Source organism: Nicotiana tomentosiformis, chromosome 1 (genome assembly GCF_000390325.3).
Source record: "Nicotiana tomentosiformis chromosome 1, ASM39032v3, whole genome shotgun sequence".
In the NCBI taxonomy this organism is placed as follows: Eukaryota; Viridiplantae; Streptophyta; class Magnoliopsida; order Solanales; family Solanaceae; genus Nicotiana; species Nicotiana tomentosiformis.
This window is the reverse complement of record NC_090812.1, coordinates 129,395,948-129,412,323: the sequence shown is the minus strand read 5'-3', so window position 1 is coordinate 129,412,323 and position 16,376 is coordinate 129,395,948. Positions and strand designations below refer to the sequence as shown.

At 34.8% G+C, this 16,376-nt stretch overlaps 1 protein-coding gene across 1 annotated transcript in view; it reads right to left on the bottom strand.

The window, feature by feature from the left end:
- The window catches only part of LOC104090514 (ubiquitin C-terminal hydrolase 12-like), a 36,781-nt gene extending 20,797 nt beyond the window's left edge, over nucleotides 1–15,984 (bottom strand). Inside the window, exons 1-10 of the mRNA XM_009595619.4 lie at nucleotides 15,768–15,984; nucleotides 15,207–15,294; nucleotides 14,272–14,419; nucleotides 13,987–14,144; nucleotides 4,370–4,635; nucleotides 4,058–4,276; nucleotides 3,878–3,986; nucleotides 3,677–3,792; nucleotides 2,916–3,014; nucleotides 1,726–1,835 (exon numbers count right to left, since the gene is read on the bottom strand). Of these exons, the coding sequence (XP_009593914.1) occupies nucleotides 1,726–1,835; nucleotides 2,916–3,014; nucleotides 3,677–3,792; nucleotides 3,878–3,986; nucleotides 4,058–4,276; nucleotides 4,370–4,635; nucleotides 13,987–14,144; nucleotides 14,272–14,419; nucleotides 15,207–15,294; nucleotides 15,768–15,797 (1,343 nt within the window). The 5' untranslated portion in view covers nucleotides 15,798–15,984. The remainder of the gene's footprint in view (nucleotides 1–1,725; nucleotides 1,836–2,915; nucleotides 3,015–3,676; nucleotides 3,793–3,877; nucleotides 3,987–4,057; nucleotides 4,277–4,369; nucleotides 4,636–13,986; nucleotides 14,145–14,271; nucleotides 14,420–15,206; nucleotides 15,295–15,767) is intronic.
- Between the last annotated feature and the right edge of the window lie 392 nt (nucleotides 15,985–16,376).

Genomic DNA, 16,376 nt, shown 5'->3' with positions numbered 1-16,376 from the left:
TATGGTTTTTGGGTGTGGTTTGGATTAATAAAATTAAGATTTTTGGTTTTCCATATAGCTTCGGATTTCTCAAAATAAAAACTGAAAAAAAACAGAGTACTTACCTACTATCTAACTATCGAATTTAAATATCTTATGCTTACAGAGTTAGGATTAATAAATTTGCTTAAACCTGAACATTTTTTTCTGAGTTCCAGTCTTTTTTTGTTTTTCTCATTTCCTTACTTCTGCAATTGTGAGCTACTTAATGGTTGGCTCGGAAGTATGGAACTTAGAGAAAAACTAATATAAATGTATATTCAAATAATACTTACTTAATTTATTTGTAATTTTGTATTAAGTACTAAGATTCTATCTTTCTTTATTTGTTTGCTATAGTTTGTCATTTTTGATAGTGTGAAATATGGAATGCTTAACTTAAGCATCTGGATGGTGGTTTCATTTTCCATTATTTCTTGGTCATAGTGATTTCCTGATGGTTTTATTTTCCTATGTTTCTTGGTCATAGTGAAAATTAAAAGGGCGGTTTTCAAAATATAAGATAAAATTTTATTAGTTTGCTTGATAAAATATTTGTTTAAGTATCTCTCTTCCATCAAAAAACTCCTTAAGACAATCCACATTTTGTTGTTTCATGAAATTTTCTCTTTTTCCAGAAAGCATTTAAATTACAATAAGTTTATGACCCCATCTAGTTTGTAGTTACTAAATCCATTCAGTACATCGATGTGGTATGCTCAAAATTTGAGCTATACATTATTTTACTCAATCTCATAGCTAAATAAGCATTAATAATGATAGCACTTAAAAATAGAAAAGTTGTACTTTCTAAATCCCAAAAAAAGCAGAAAAACCAAACCGTAAAGAGAGAAATATAAGAAACCGAACCATAAAGAGAAAAACAGAACTAAGCCAGTTCAATTTGGATTAGATTACATTTAACAAAACCAAGAAGACCGAATCCAAATAATACAAAACCAAATGCAGATCCGACCTCTCAGAACAATGAGATACCATTTATCGTTATGTCTTAAACATAAAACTAGCAGTATGGTTGAGACACTACTAGATTAACATATACTCCCTTTATCCAATTTTATATGATACATTTCCATTTCCAAACGTTCCAAAACATTAGACACCATTTCACTAATAGTATAATTTCATACAACTTTGAGTGATTAATGAAGTGGGTGCAAATCTTTGAGACCAAGGTTCAAATCCCAATAGAGATTAATACACTAAGTGATTTCTTCTTATCTGCCTAAACCTTGGTGGGCAAAGTTGCCCGGCACTTGTGCTAGTGGGAGATAGCAAGGTAGGTGCATGCAAGTTGGCTCAGACACCATCGATATCAAAAATAAAACCAACATTTAATCCATTACTTTTAATAATTTCTCCCACTATTAGACAAGTCAAATCATTATATTAAACTTCGTGGGACATTGAATAGTGTCAACCAAGATGGGATAGAGTAATTTATTAAAATAATGAATGCTTTATAGCCAAAAGCATGTTTAGATGATACCTATTTGGTTAAAAGCACAAATAATTCAGACATCAAACTGCAGGTATGTTTGCAGCAACTATGTTATGCACAAAAAGTAAAAAAATCAAAGGGAACACTGTTTATTTGTCATTGCGTGTTAGTCATTGTTGGGGTGTACATGCAATGGGAAGAGAGAGTAAACTTAGAGAGAGAGAGAGAGAGAGAGTTAAGTTTACCTATGAAGTGTATAGAGGTTTCGAACACTCCTGTCTGCATCGGGAGATAAATATTTGCCATTCTCCCTATCAAGGTCAAGTTCCAGAGGAAATTCGTAGCGGTCATTTATCTGTGTGCCATAGAAGGAAACATTATCAAGGTGCCATAGATAGAACCTGGACACCATAATTACAAGACTAAATACTCTTTCATTTATATTAGGGGAATACTTAAGCAACGTTTCAGACGCAAGATATTTCCTGCATTACATGGACTCCAGTATGGGAATAAATGTAGAAAGAGTGAGGACAAGTATCTGACATAGATAAATCAATTTTAAGCATGTTTTATTTTGAAGGATATGAATGAAGTATCCATACTTTGTTGCAGCCACCTAACACAGGTATGTCGAGGCACATTAAGAATCCACATAATATAGGACATTTCACAGTGAATGATGTTTAACAGTGAAAACTAAAGTTCTCAGTTTCCGAAGTTCAAACAGAAATGGCAAATTATTAGTTGCATACTAGTAAGAGGTGTCATCTGGGTTGTTGCTTCATAAAGGTAATAGTCAATCACAAGAACTATTAGGGGTCAATCGACACATTATATAACAAGGAGTAATAGTGAAATTACCTTACATATTACATTTTTTGATAGTTAGAAAGACATCATATAACAGATATTCATAGTAAAAGTTCCAGTGATATCCTTTCACTGGTAGAAAAGATATATGAACATAGACAGAACAGCACCCACATTAGCTAACTGTAGTCCTAAAAATAAGAAACTCTATCATCGAAAATACCCCCGCCCCCCTGACCTCCAAATATAGGACCTCACAGATGGGAGAAAAGGGAAACATCACATTGAAAAAGTAAATACTGTGGTTCTGGACTTCTGACAGATAATGAACCCAAGAAAAACCCTTTGTGACTGACGCATGTCCACCTTGATTTTCTTACTTTGTAATTTCTGATTTTTTAATGCTTTCTCTTTCTACATTTTCTCATTAGCAAGCCAAGTGCGGTCCCTGAAGAAGCATACTATAAATGCTTGAAGCAAAAAATAAGAAATGACACCATTCCCTGTAGGGAAAATACGAAACCACCATGAGCCTAACCAAACTGGCAATAGAAAAAAGTAAAAGTATAAAGTCATCTAGAAAGAATAGGAATCAGAAGCCAACAAACTTGCAAGTACTAACCTTAACCATTGTATCTCGCATGAAATCATATTCAAACCGCTTTAACTGAAGCTGGAGAACTGGAGGAAAGTCAATAAACAGTACACCCTTCTTAGCATCCTGAAATAAAAACAAGAATCCACTTTTGTAACAGAAACAAGCCAACAAATACGACACAGTTTCTGGCTTAAAGAAGTCCTTTGAGACACTCCATCTTAGTCTCTGAATTTCTTATGAATTAAATGCAGAAAGCTCTTAGAGGTTCAACACATCGGCACCCTAATCCTTCTCGTACTGGTGATATCTTTCACAATTGCATTTTAGACCCAACCTTAGCCTCCACCTCAGTCCCCCAACCTTAGCCTCCACCTCAGTCCCCTCAAATAAGATGTCTCCCCTTAGACTAAACATATTATTCCCCATGCATTTTGCAATCTTCAGTTACATGTGATACCCCGTACAACTGCACCCCCACCATCCCCCAAACGACTGAAAGGAAAAGGAAGGGAGGAATCAGGCTCCAAAATTTTATGCCTATCCAGTCTAGCAGATTGAAAGTTCTATTGCTTTCTCACAAAGATATCACATGTGTAAGGTTATTAATAAATCATGAGCTCAAGTTCAGGGGTTTTGGATTTGAAGTATCCAACCACCACCTTAAGCTTCTACTTTACAATACCGTATTTCTGGAGAAAATAAATGGTCACCATAGTTAAGATTAAAGCTAGGGACATCCCCACCAAATAAAGCGCAATTAAATGCTAATAGTAGGAGTACAAGACCTGCAAACCATGTTCTTCAGCATGGTACTTGTTATCGCCTTCTAGACGTTCAACTTCTACATACTTGTCAAAAGAGGCATAAACATCGTGACAGCCTTTGACATCAAGTTGAAGATCTGCAGAAGTGCATAAAATGAGTAAAGGTAAGTCTATGAACAGGCCAGTTATGATTCTACAGAAAACACAAGTATATATAGATACCATAAAATGACTCTTTTCTCGTCGATTTAAAGTCCACATTAATACATTCGATGTAATTCATGTGGTGGCCCTCAAATAACTTCTGAATTGTCCCTTCCACAACCGTGCCCTGACCAAAGCAATTATTAGAAGATCTAACAAGATGTCGAGAATGAGCAAGTCATATTTTTTGAATTATACCTTCATCTTGTCTTCAAGCTTTTCACACAAAACTCTATTTAGTTCTTGCACATCATGCTGCATAAATGAATCATAAGTGTCCCAGCCAAAGGATTTTGTTAATTCTTTTGTCGCCACACTCGTATCACTGTACTGGAGCTTATAGAATAAACTCTGCAGAGCTAATGGAATGCTCCCTGAAGGCATATCATTCTCTGTAGTCGGCATATGGTACACAGCCTGATGAATTATAATCAGGGTGAGAATCACTTCATTCAAGAAAACCAATGCCAAGAATCTACAATTTCTAACTAACTTAAAACACAATCCAACCTTTCTAAAGTAGGGAATATGGTATTGGGTTTGTAGGAGAGAGTTCATGTAACAAGTAGCTCCCTGATTTTTAAGCCCAACATATCCAGTCTCCTTCTTCGAGTCATATGTCCAGTAATCAATGACCTTACGTACAGCAACATCAGCTTCAATAACAACTCTATCATTTACGAGATATCCCTTGTTGGTATCATAAAGCTCACTTAGAAGCATGAAAGATGTGAAGCCCCAGTCACTCTCTCTTTGGTTAAACTGGTGTTGTGTCTCTGCAAACCAAAAAGAGTCCAAATGAAATGAGGATGAAAAAGACACGATCATTCTACATTAACTGCCATTTTAGGCTTCCCCGAGAGCAAAATGAGCAGGATGTTCTTGGTTTGCATTCTCACAATCAGGCCAATCTTTTATACAAAATCGTAAACACTAATCCGACATAAGTTTCACTAGACAATGCAATTGCTTGGATACAGTCAAATGCTCAAGAGCCTTTTTCTTGCAAATTTCCGTTTAAAGTGCATTGTTTACAAATTTATAAGATCTTGAATCAAGAAGCAGAAATTCTCTACTTCAAAGGTTAGGTCCACACACAAAGTTCTCCATATGTTATGTAAGTGTGTGTATGTATGTGTGTGTGTGTATATATATATACACACACAAATTTATATATATATTATTAGTTTCTCAGCACGTGCGTTGCACGTGTATGCGGAGTCATATAGTACACGCTTTTGAATAAGAATATAATAGTACACGCTTTTGTAAAATAATATAAACGCACGTGTATGCCGAGTCATATAGTACACGCTTTGGTAAAATAATATTAAATATTATTAAAATAAAATTGATAAATAACTATACATGAAAAGATAAAATAGAAGCTTTTCTTAATGATCAATGGATCATCATATGACGACTTTTTTTGTCAAGATCAAGATGATTGAATATTGTCTAAACCTACAAAATAAATAATTAAAGTTTAATTAGATACATGTGATTTTGGGATCACGTATTAAAAAGGTTGGTTGCCACAGTAAGTAATTACTTATTGTGAGACTTTAGTCCCGTCCCTTTTGAGAACTCTACAACTTGCTGAGTATTATATATTATATCAATGAGTTGATGGTCTATGGGAAACAACCTCTCTATTTCACACAAGATAGGGATAAGGTTTGCGTACACCCCACCCTTACCAAATCCCACTTGTGGGATCACACTAGTTATGTTGTTGTTGTTGTTGTTCTTGTTGTTGTAATCTCAAATGACATAGCAACTTTCAAGTATGAGATATGATCTTTCCGAATAATACCATCCATGCATATAATTCTATTACTTGAAAGTGATTTTTATATGATTTCATGCATGTATTTTATATGTACGTCAACTAATTTGCATTATGACAAAGAAATAATAATAACAACTTTTAAACATATATTATCGTAATCATAACACAGATGTATGTTCAGTTAAATATCTTGAGATCGTCACTTTAGTGATTGTCTACCCTATTATTTATAGAGGTTGAACTTTATCAAAAGTCACATGAAGTAGTAATAGATAAGAAAATAATAAGTGAACTTAAGAAAGTAGAACCTGATTTAAGAAAACACAAAGTACAAATTTTAATTTTCTATACTAAAACTGAAAACTACGTTAAAAATTAAAATTATGATCTATAACCACTATAAAAATGTAAAGTAGTCCTTTTTGGCAAACAAAGTGCATTTTGATACATATTTCTTTAAAAACATTACTCTAGTTTTTTTACTTTAAATTTGTTAAATTATAACGTACTAAAAAATTCTAAAGTAAATTCGAAGAGCATAAATAATAAACTAAAGTAACACAAAACAAAAAGAGAGCTATAAAGTAAATACAACTAAGAAAGTGCAATAGAACTATAGAAGAAAGAAAGTTTTGCTGGCGGGAAATATATACATTATTATATAATCTATCCAAGGAAATATATAGGTCAGTAACGGATTAGTAAACCATATACGCGGGCTTATAATTTTTATTTTTCTCAAATAAACAAAAGTTCAAAATTCAACAAGGTAAATATCAATAATTTATATGTATAAAAAAGAAACTTGATAATTGGGAAAAGGGGAGGAAAAATGAATCAGCACAAATTAAAAAGCACAACTTTATGGAAATTTTGAACCCGATCAACCATTGCTCCACAACTATTGTAGATGTCAAGCATGTTCATTAGTTACTATATATAAGGAGTTTTGTCTTTTTTTTGCAGTATATTTTTATACATATAAATTGAAATATTTTTTTGCAAAGCGGATTGTCAATTGCACCCCCTCCCTTAACGTAGTTTTGCCCCTGCTGGTTAAAAATGGGAGTGGCAATTCAATCTCAAAGTTAAGAAGAAGATAGGTTTGCAATAAATGATTGTGACTTTTGGTACAGAGTATGAAGCGGCAAGTTTTTCAACCAATCACACGAAAATCTAAAGTGCTTCAAACTTTTACGCCGGACAACTTAGCTGGTTTATTTCACACCTCTAAAACAAGTATTTTTGCAGAAAGATATATAGTGTGGTTTTTGAAAATGAGAAACGAAAAGATAAACCTGGATGGGAAATACATTATAAGTTGCATTTGGTAGATGAATTTGATCTTTACAGGGCTGGCAATAGGATCAAGCAACTAAAGCATATGCTTGAGGCCCCCAAATTTGAGGGGGGGCCATTTTTACCAAACATAGGCTAATAGGTTAATATTTTTGGAAAATAATGAGTACTTTTAAATAGAAAAGTAGATATTTTTATAAAAGGAAGGAGTAGATTTGAGTAAAAGTTTGGTAAATGTGAATCACTTATCCAAACTTTTTCGGTGGATAAAAAATCTAACAAGTGAAATCACTATATTCAACTTCTTACCTTTATTTTTTTCATCAGAAAATATGTAGTACAAAATTATATTTTTATAATCTTCACTCTCTTTCTTGGTTTGTCCAAGAGTCAATCTCTCACATAACATTTATACTCTTCTATATTCTCTTTCTTGCTTTTTCCGAATTCTTGTATGATAAGTTAGTAGTATTATTCTTAGAAAAATCATAGCTTAAGAGTACTATTGATAAAATATATTGCGCCACTCTTTTTTTCCCCGCGTTTCAAGCCTTGCGAGTTATTGAAGGAGCAATAAGATATTTTAGAATCAAGTCATCAATTCTTTTTGAATTAAATTCTATTATTCTAAACTTCAGATGTTATTATTATCTCATATTTGTTATTTTTGTTATTTTTACCTCATAGTTGATAGTTATATATAGTCTTTTTAATCATTTATTGGAATTTAAATATGTCAACTAAACAATATGAATCAATTTGTTCAAAACCAAAAGAATAGAGTTAAAATTGTAATATAGTCCCAAAAAAGATTATTAGGAGAAATCGATTATAAAAAGTTATTAATAATTTTGCATCTCAAAATGTTAGGAAAATAGAATCCAATTAAGTGTGTGTGTGTGTGCATATATATACATATATATATATATATATATATATATATATATATATATATATATATATATATGATTTTGTTTAAAATAAAGCTTAACGCCTCTCATCAATGTTGGCTTTAGGCCACAAATACTGTTGAGCCGCCAATTCTTCAAATTTACGAAAAGTCATGTTGGTATGATTTAGTTTGCTTTAATGTATATTAATTAACTTAAACATTGAGTATGAGGTAATTTTTATTTTGGTGAAGGCCAAAAAGATCAATAAAATTTGAAGCATATTTTTGTAATTCAACTTTTGACTTAAGGCCTTCCCACTTTTAGTATAGTATAAATATAAATAAATGTGTGTGTGTGTGTGTGTGTGTGTGTATTAATTGTGCAATATATATTGGACAAAATAACAACTTTTTGACGGCGGGCAAACACTGGTACACACATGGTATACAAAATATTGGAGAGCTAACACAAAACTATCGCAACAAATGTTACCAGATTATGTTTCCCACAGTTTTCAGTTTGAATTCCCATGATGCAAAGGCATGTTCTCGTGGCTAGCAAGAAGAGTGATGGTTCGGATAGTTGAAAATGTGAAGGAGAAAAAAAAAAAGATTTTAACAGTTAAGTGAGAATTGTGGATGGCCAGGTCTAAAATTAGTTCTAGTGGACAATGTTGAACCTGTTTAGAGTATAGTGGTCAATGCGGAGTATAATTCAGGATACGATACATAGCTCATAGCTGGACAACCAAACCTAGAAGGAGATGTCGAGCATGGAACATAGCCCCTGTAGCTCTTATGTGGGTACATTGGAGATAGAAGAATACAAAGGGGCATTCGGAAAAAATGATCTCTTGTATTAGTGGTTGTCTCTTCTTTTTGGTGCATACTTGGTGAGCCGACAAGGTCCTTGTTAGTGTAGATAATTGGTGTCACTGTGTAGAGAACTATATCTTTTTATAGGTCCTCCATTATTTTGGAATGCCATTTGTATATTAGCACTTGCTCACAACAACAATAAACTTATTACTCCCTCCGTCCTAATTTATGTACGGTGTTTGATTGGGCACGGAGTTTAAGTGGTGTTAAACAAGTCATAGACTTCGTATGGCTATATATCATCTCATCAACGGTAAAATAAAAAATTTAAAGTAAAATTGTTTCTAAATGTAAAAAGATGTCATTCTTTTTTGACAGACTAAACAAGAAAGAGTGTCACATAAAATAGGACAGCGGAAGTACTTTATTTATTTAGAAAAAACACAAATTAATGTAGCAAGATTAAGCATCACATCTTTAATTTAAGAACACAAAATTTTTGCAAGTTTTATGCAATAAACAGAAACACTTGCAATACCTTTGGCCTTGGTCTGGCAGAAGAAGGTTAAACTAATGTTACTGTTCCCTCTTAATTCTGTTTTCCACTCTAATCTAATTTGTTGATCCTACAGTAGCAAAAGAAGAGGATGCACATTCCACCCCCACACTCAAAAAGTATCGCCAGAGTTCTATCCTTCTGTCACCATTTAGGGAAAGAATTCCACACCCCAATTTAACGGAGTACAACCCCTTTCGATCATGAGCCCATCTCAAAGTCTTCTCCATTGATCACCCAGTTGCTATTCTTTAATTTTGTGATAACCTGAATCAAGCTCTTTAACTCCCAATCTTGGAAACTCCTTCTAAGGAAGATGCTCCAACTTGTCCAGCCTACACTGAGCTGTAGTCGCATTAGGATGAACATATTTTTAGGATGAACTTGTTCTTTTTTGGGCATTAGGATGAACTTGTTTTTGATAAATAGTAGCATTAGGATAAACTTTCGATGTAACAATATCAGGATAATCATTCTTCAGAAAGTTTGGCCAACCAAATATCCTTCTAGAATCTACTCTTCTGCTCATCCACAACTTTCAGAGAATTATTAATTTGAAACCCATGCCGTAGACTACTAATATATCTCCACAATCCATGACCATGTGGGATCCAACTCTGCTAATGCACCAGCTATCACTTTTTCCATACTTCTTTGTGGTACTTCTCTATAAAGAGTCTTCCTCTTGACTATATCCGCACAGAGATTTAAACAAATATCTTTATTACTGGGAATAAGGATGGCCTTGGAGAAAATTTGGAAATGTAATGCATCCCCTAGAGTGTCATGCTTTGGTTGGATTGTTTTAAAGGAAGCATGTATAACTCAGAATCTTATGAATAGTGAGATTTATTTGTGCAGCAGATGCTTCATGTGCAACATGGAAACAGAAGATGTAGATCAGTTATTTCTGCACTTCAGAATAATATCAGAACTCTGCAAAATGTTCTTGAACATTTTGTAAGTTTAATGGGTGATGCGCACATTCAAATGTCAATATTTCTAAAGCTTTGGGAAGTTAAAAAGCAGAAAAGGGATATAAAAGCCATCAGGGAAACCATAATATGTGCATCCCGTGGACCATATGGGGAGAGAGAAACACCAGATGTTTTTAAGGCAAAAGCAGATCACTTCATCAACTAAAATATTACTCAACTAAAATATTACTGTATACATCCTTTAAATTGTTGGTGTTAACTAAATGATGGGAACAACAACAACAACAACAAACCCAGTTTGATCCCATAAATGGGGTATGGGGAGGGTAATGTGTACACAGACCTTACCCCTACCTCATAGAGATAGAGAGGATGTTTCCGATAGACCCTCGGCTCAAGGAACAATGAAGATAAAGCAACCAAGTAGTAGAGAATATTAGCAATAATGCAACATGGTAACGGGCGTGAATGCCACAGCATGCATAATAAAGAACCATAAATAGGAAATTTACAAAAAATAGTCCTAGTACTACTGAATGGCCTAGGAGGAACACACTACTATCTGTCAACCTACAACCCTAATCCTCGACCTCTACACCTTCCTATCGTGGGTCATGTCCTCGGTAAGCTGAAGCAATGACATGTCCTGCCTAATTACCTCTCCCAAATACATCTTAGGCCTACCCCTTCCCTTCCTCAGACCCGGAGCATCAATGTCTCTTCTCTTCACATGCCTGAACCATCTCAGCCTCGATTCCCGCAACTTGTCCTCCACAGATGCCACTCCTACCTTGTCCCTAATAACCTCATTCCTAATCATGTGGTGTTTGATTCGGCACAAAGTTTATGAAAGAAAGGAAGACTTCTGAAATTTGTGGTTTAAAATAAGTCATAGATATTGTGTGGCTGTAAATCATTTCATTAAGGGTAAAGTAGAAATTTTAAAGAAATTATTTCTAAATAAGGAAGTATGGCATTATTTTTGGGATTGACTAAAAAGGAAAATATGATACAAAAATTAGGACAGGGGGAGTAACTTTTTAACTCTTTTTGATAAATACAAACTCTTTAACTCTATAAATAGATGAAATCTATTTTAAACTCTTATATTGTATATGGCACCCTCTTGGTGCTTTTACATTAATAAAACTATGTCGTACTTTCTCAAGAAAACTCTATATTCTTTATTGTGTCTATGCACTAATTTACCCAAAAAACGAGTTGAGCATCTCAGTGTTGTCAAAGGCGCGCTTAAGCCCTGAAGCGAGGCTCAAAACATGTTGAGCGCTTCGCCTCGCTTTGCGGGTGCTTCAGCGTTGTCATCAAGGCTTTAAGGCATACTTTTCCTTGCAATTGAGCGTGATTCTAAAGAAGCGACACTAAACAATTGATATTTCACTATCGTAATTCTTTTTCAATTTCTTTGTCCATATATTTGTTATTCAAACTTATAACTATTAGTCTTGGACTACTTATCAAAAAAAAAAACTATTAGTCTTGGACTTCACTACACATACATATTTGTATTTTTTTTCCATTTGCGCCTTTCTTCATTAAAGCCCACACATTATTTGCGCTTAAAGCCCCAACGGACCTTAGAGCTTTTTTGCGCTTTTCGCCTTTCATAACACTGGAGCATCTACCAAGTCCGAACAAAAAGATGGAGAAACAAGGAAAATTCAAGATAGAGAACTTGATATCATGGTAATACTGAACAGATTTTTTAAAACGAAATAAAAGGTCACAATAAAGATGGTTTGAGCAGATTTAATTATTCAATTGTGTCGATTCTCTTGACCATGGAGAATAAAGAGTATTCCGGCTAATCATTTTGCTCTTATGCAGTTTCTGGATGAGACGAAGCTGATTGGATGATAAATTTTTCTAAATTAAGCTGATTTGTGACGTGTAATTTTTTATATTGAGCAGAAATAGATACCTCGATAGGTAGGAAAATTAAAGAAAGTATCTAAGTTTACTTGATAACAACAACAAGCCCAGTGAAATCTCACAAGTGGGGTCTGGGGAGGGTAAAGTGTACGCAGACCTTACCCCTACCTTATGACGATAGAGAGGTTGCTTCCGAAAGACCCTCGGCTCAAGAGAAGTAAAAAATACGATGATAATTGCCTCACATCTTGTGTAATAATAGTGATAGTTAATGTGCATTATGAAGTCTTGAGCTTTATCATGTTATTTGATTGTGTAGGAGTGGTTGGAAGAAGAGTGGAGAAAAGAATAAAGCAGTGACATAGCCAGTGCCTCGCACCCACTATAGCACTGAATTCCAGTGCTATCCCCAATGCCCAGCAGTCACCATAGCACTCAATTTCAGTGCTACCATCCGTGTGGCGCGCCCCGGGCATTTCGGAGGCCAAGTTGTTCCTATTTTGCTTGGACTCGTCTAGGACTTTTCCTACACATATAAATAGTCTTTAAACTCAATTTTTTAGGGAAGTGACCCTAGCAAAGGAGAAATGTTGTCGGGCAATTTAGGAGCCGAAAATCATAGAGTTTTTCTTCCTTTCTCTTACTACTTGTAGTTTTATGCTTTCAAACATTCTTTATGATGATTAGCATGACTATGAGTGGCTAGTTCTTTATGTTCTGGGTTACGAGTGCTACATGAATGTTGATGTTTGAAGTTTGCATTGACAATTTTGATTTTATCATATTGGTTTGTTTATTTAATCATGCACTTAATTATTTGTTGCGTAGCTAACCGTGAAATACTATCTACGATTCTAGAGTTGAACTCGAAAATGAGAATTCTAAATTGCATATAGGATTAAATAGAGCAAGTTCTTGAACCTGGACATCGGGGAATGGATTCGCGGTTAGGATCGACATATACCTAATTGTCTTGCTTGGTTGATATACAGGAATTATAAATGTGTTCTTGTTAGTCCTAATTTAATAGACATATAGGCATTAGGTTAACTTGAATAGGCGAGTAAGAACTCGACGGATTCTTACGAGTAACATCAACAAACCAGATAAATCAATTAGTCAGTTTAAGCAGAGAACGCATACAGGATTGTTAGTTAGCCTATAACCCTGGAATATCTTCTCTCATTGATTTTTATCCCAAGTTGCCCACGTGCTTCATTCGATCTCTAGTTTACTTGATTGCTGTACAGTTTCTTTTGTAGTTAATTAATCACCAACACACTTTGAGTAAAACCACTTGAATAGATAATTAGTTTGAGTTTAATTTAGTTAATGGTTAGTCATAAGTCTTTGTGGGAATGATACTCTACTTACTACTTTATTACTTGTCGACCGCGTATACTTGCGTGTGCGTTTGGCCCCAACATTACTCGTCAAAAGCATAATATATGTAGTCTCCAGACAAGATACTACAGAAAATGGGCAGCATAGTATGATCGAATTAGTAGATGTAAACTTACATTCTCTGAGAGAGATAAGGAACCAACTTTATTCAATGATAAAATGACACAAAAAACCTCGACAATGAGAAAAAGATAGTAAATTTCACCAAGCATCATATCCATAAGCTCTAAATGAAGGTATACTTAAAAGACATGTCCTTTGACAACCCTAAGAAAATGCGAGAAATGATAAAGAAACCTTTTTTTAAAGAAAGTTTAAGATAGGCGTATAGCATACAAACATAAAGGTACAACTGAGAATGAGTTACAGTTAAAAAGTGAGATTTCATACTTTCTTCCAAAATAAATCCCAGTAAGTGCTTCAAACAAGAAGGCTTCCTAATATATAAAACGGCAATGAAGAGCAAAGCACACTGAAATACCACATTAATAACATAAATAGATCTGGAATTCAAACTTGAACTGCACAAGATAATACCTTTTTTCACAGTATACTTGGGATTTACTTGATTCACAACAGCTAAGCTGAACTGGGCATACCTACTCCACCCATATGGAAGTGCAGCTGAATCTGCTACATCTAAGTACATCGACAAACAATCCACATTATTTCCTTTTGGAAATATTAGCACTCTCCTGAAAAAAACCAATGACATACGGACACCAATTATAACACTTTATTACAAAACTTAACGACCAAGATAACTGATATACTTCCCTTTTTTTAAGGGAAGTCTCAGATAAGTGATAATTTTTCACTAACCATTTATAACTACCAACATTGAAAACCTCAGAATATAACTTCTTCACTGATAGCCGAGAGAAATTATCAATTGTCCAAGTAAACCGCGAAGCCTGCGGCTCATCCACGGCTTGATTCTCCACTGCACTAGCATTCTCAGTCGGCGTCACTGAAAATCACATTGACCAATATAAACATGGCAATTCTAAGCATAACCCTGATCAACTCAAACCTATAATATTCTTTGTAATAGGGATGCAGGCAGAGCTAAAATAATACAAGGAGGTGGGAGCAAAACCTTTTATAATTAAATCTTAAATATCTGAAGTTGTCAAAAAGGGGCAATAAGAGAGATGTGTAGGAAAAAGTTTGGAGCACCAAATCTCCTAGAAAGTAGCTTAGTTTGTTTAGCGTTCTGTGTGAGATGCTATTTTAACGGCATATAACTCAAGAAAGAGGAGGATAGTTGTGAGTTGGTGTTGCATATTCAAAGAATCGGGAGAAAATACTAATCATCTCTTTTTGCATTGCAAGTAGGCTTCACAACTATCAAAACTTGATTGACAATGACAAATAGTCGTGGATGTTGCCAACGACAGTGGAGAAAGCAATCGCAAGTTAGAGATTGGAGAGGATTGGAAATGAAAGGAAGGTAGCATGGAAGACGGTGCCACCTCGTCCGTTTTGCGGTATATGGAGCAAACTAAAAAGGAGATTATATTATACTAGTGAGAACAGTGCAGAAAGCATTAAGAAAGCTCTTTGTTTCAGTTGTATTTTTGGTACAAGGAGAAGAAACCATGGTGTGTGGACAGTTCTTCAAACTTGGCGAAAATTACTTGTAGTTAATTTTTTTACACCGAATTGGTGCTTATTAATGAAGGAAATAACTTGCATTATCAAAACAATAATCATAATGATAAACCAAGACAGCTAAATGGTCAAGATGACCCAACCTTCCATGGGCTGAGGACCTTCAACTAAGGGTTGAGGACCTTCAACCATGTCTGCACGTGGCACCAGCATCTCCTCCTCTTCTTGATGCTGCATTTTGGAATTTCATTAACTGCTAAAATAATTAAACAAAAAGCAAGAAAAAAAAACATATGGACAAGAAAATCAAAAACCTCACAAAAGCATATAATGATTAATGAATTCAAAAATCTATGATCCTTTAAAACCCTAACCCTCTTACCCTGATTCAAGAGCCCTACAGTATTCAATTCATTTATTTTAAAGAAAAGAAAACCTACATTTTTCTCTATCCACAGTGGTTCAATTCAATTCACTCCAAAACCCATAATTTCACAACCAAAACCAAAAAGGATCACACACCACCCACCCCTACACTTTACCCCTCAGCCTTCTCCCTCCCCCCTCCCCCCTCCCCCATCATGTACACGCAATCAAGCAAAATACCAGCAGCAATTAATATTTTCACGGCCAACAAACACATACATAACGATAGTAAAAAATGAAAATTGAGAGTTAGTAATGTAGGAGAAAGAAAGACTCACATCCAACGGTTGAGAATTCAGCATGGTCATGCTTGGTGATAGAACTACCGTCCGATCACACGAACGAAGGGAAAGAGTAATAGGGGTAGGACTGAGGGGTGGGTGGGTTAGGAAGAAGAGAGATGTAGAGAGAGAGATGAGAGAGATTCTGAAAATTGGTGTTGTATTTGGGGGTGGGTTTTCGATGGGGGAAAGAGGATATGAATGGAATTAAGGGAAAGGTTAGGGATAAATTAGGGGAAGGAGAAATATTTGTGGGAAACTACTACACGTTTCTTGTATGCACGAAGGCATTTCTGACATCTAATAAGAAGCTGCCACGTAGAAAGCAGACCTCTTGGCGGCGGGAAAAATGATTGACGTGCAACACAAGGAGTGGATAAAGGCTCTCATAGTACATGTCAATTAATTCGATGCTTGTAGGCTGACAAATTATACTTTACGTAATTTAGGAATTATTATTTATTTAGAATAATAGCATCCAGTTAAGCCTCTCAATTGGGCTGGGTTGGCTCATGTCCGGACCGCCACGGCTCTTATAGCCTATTTGGCCAAGTTTCTAAAATCAGTTTATTTTTAAAAAAAATAATAATTTAAAATAATTTTGTC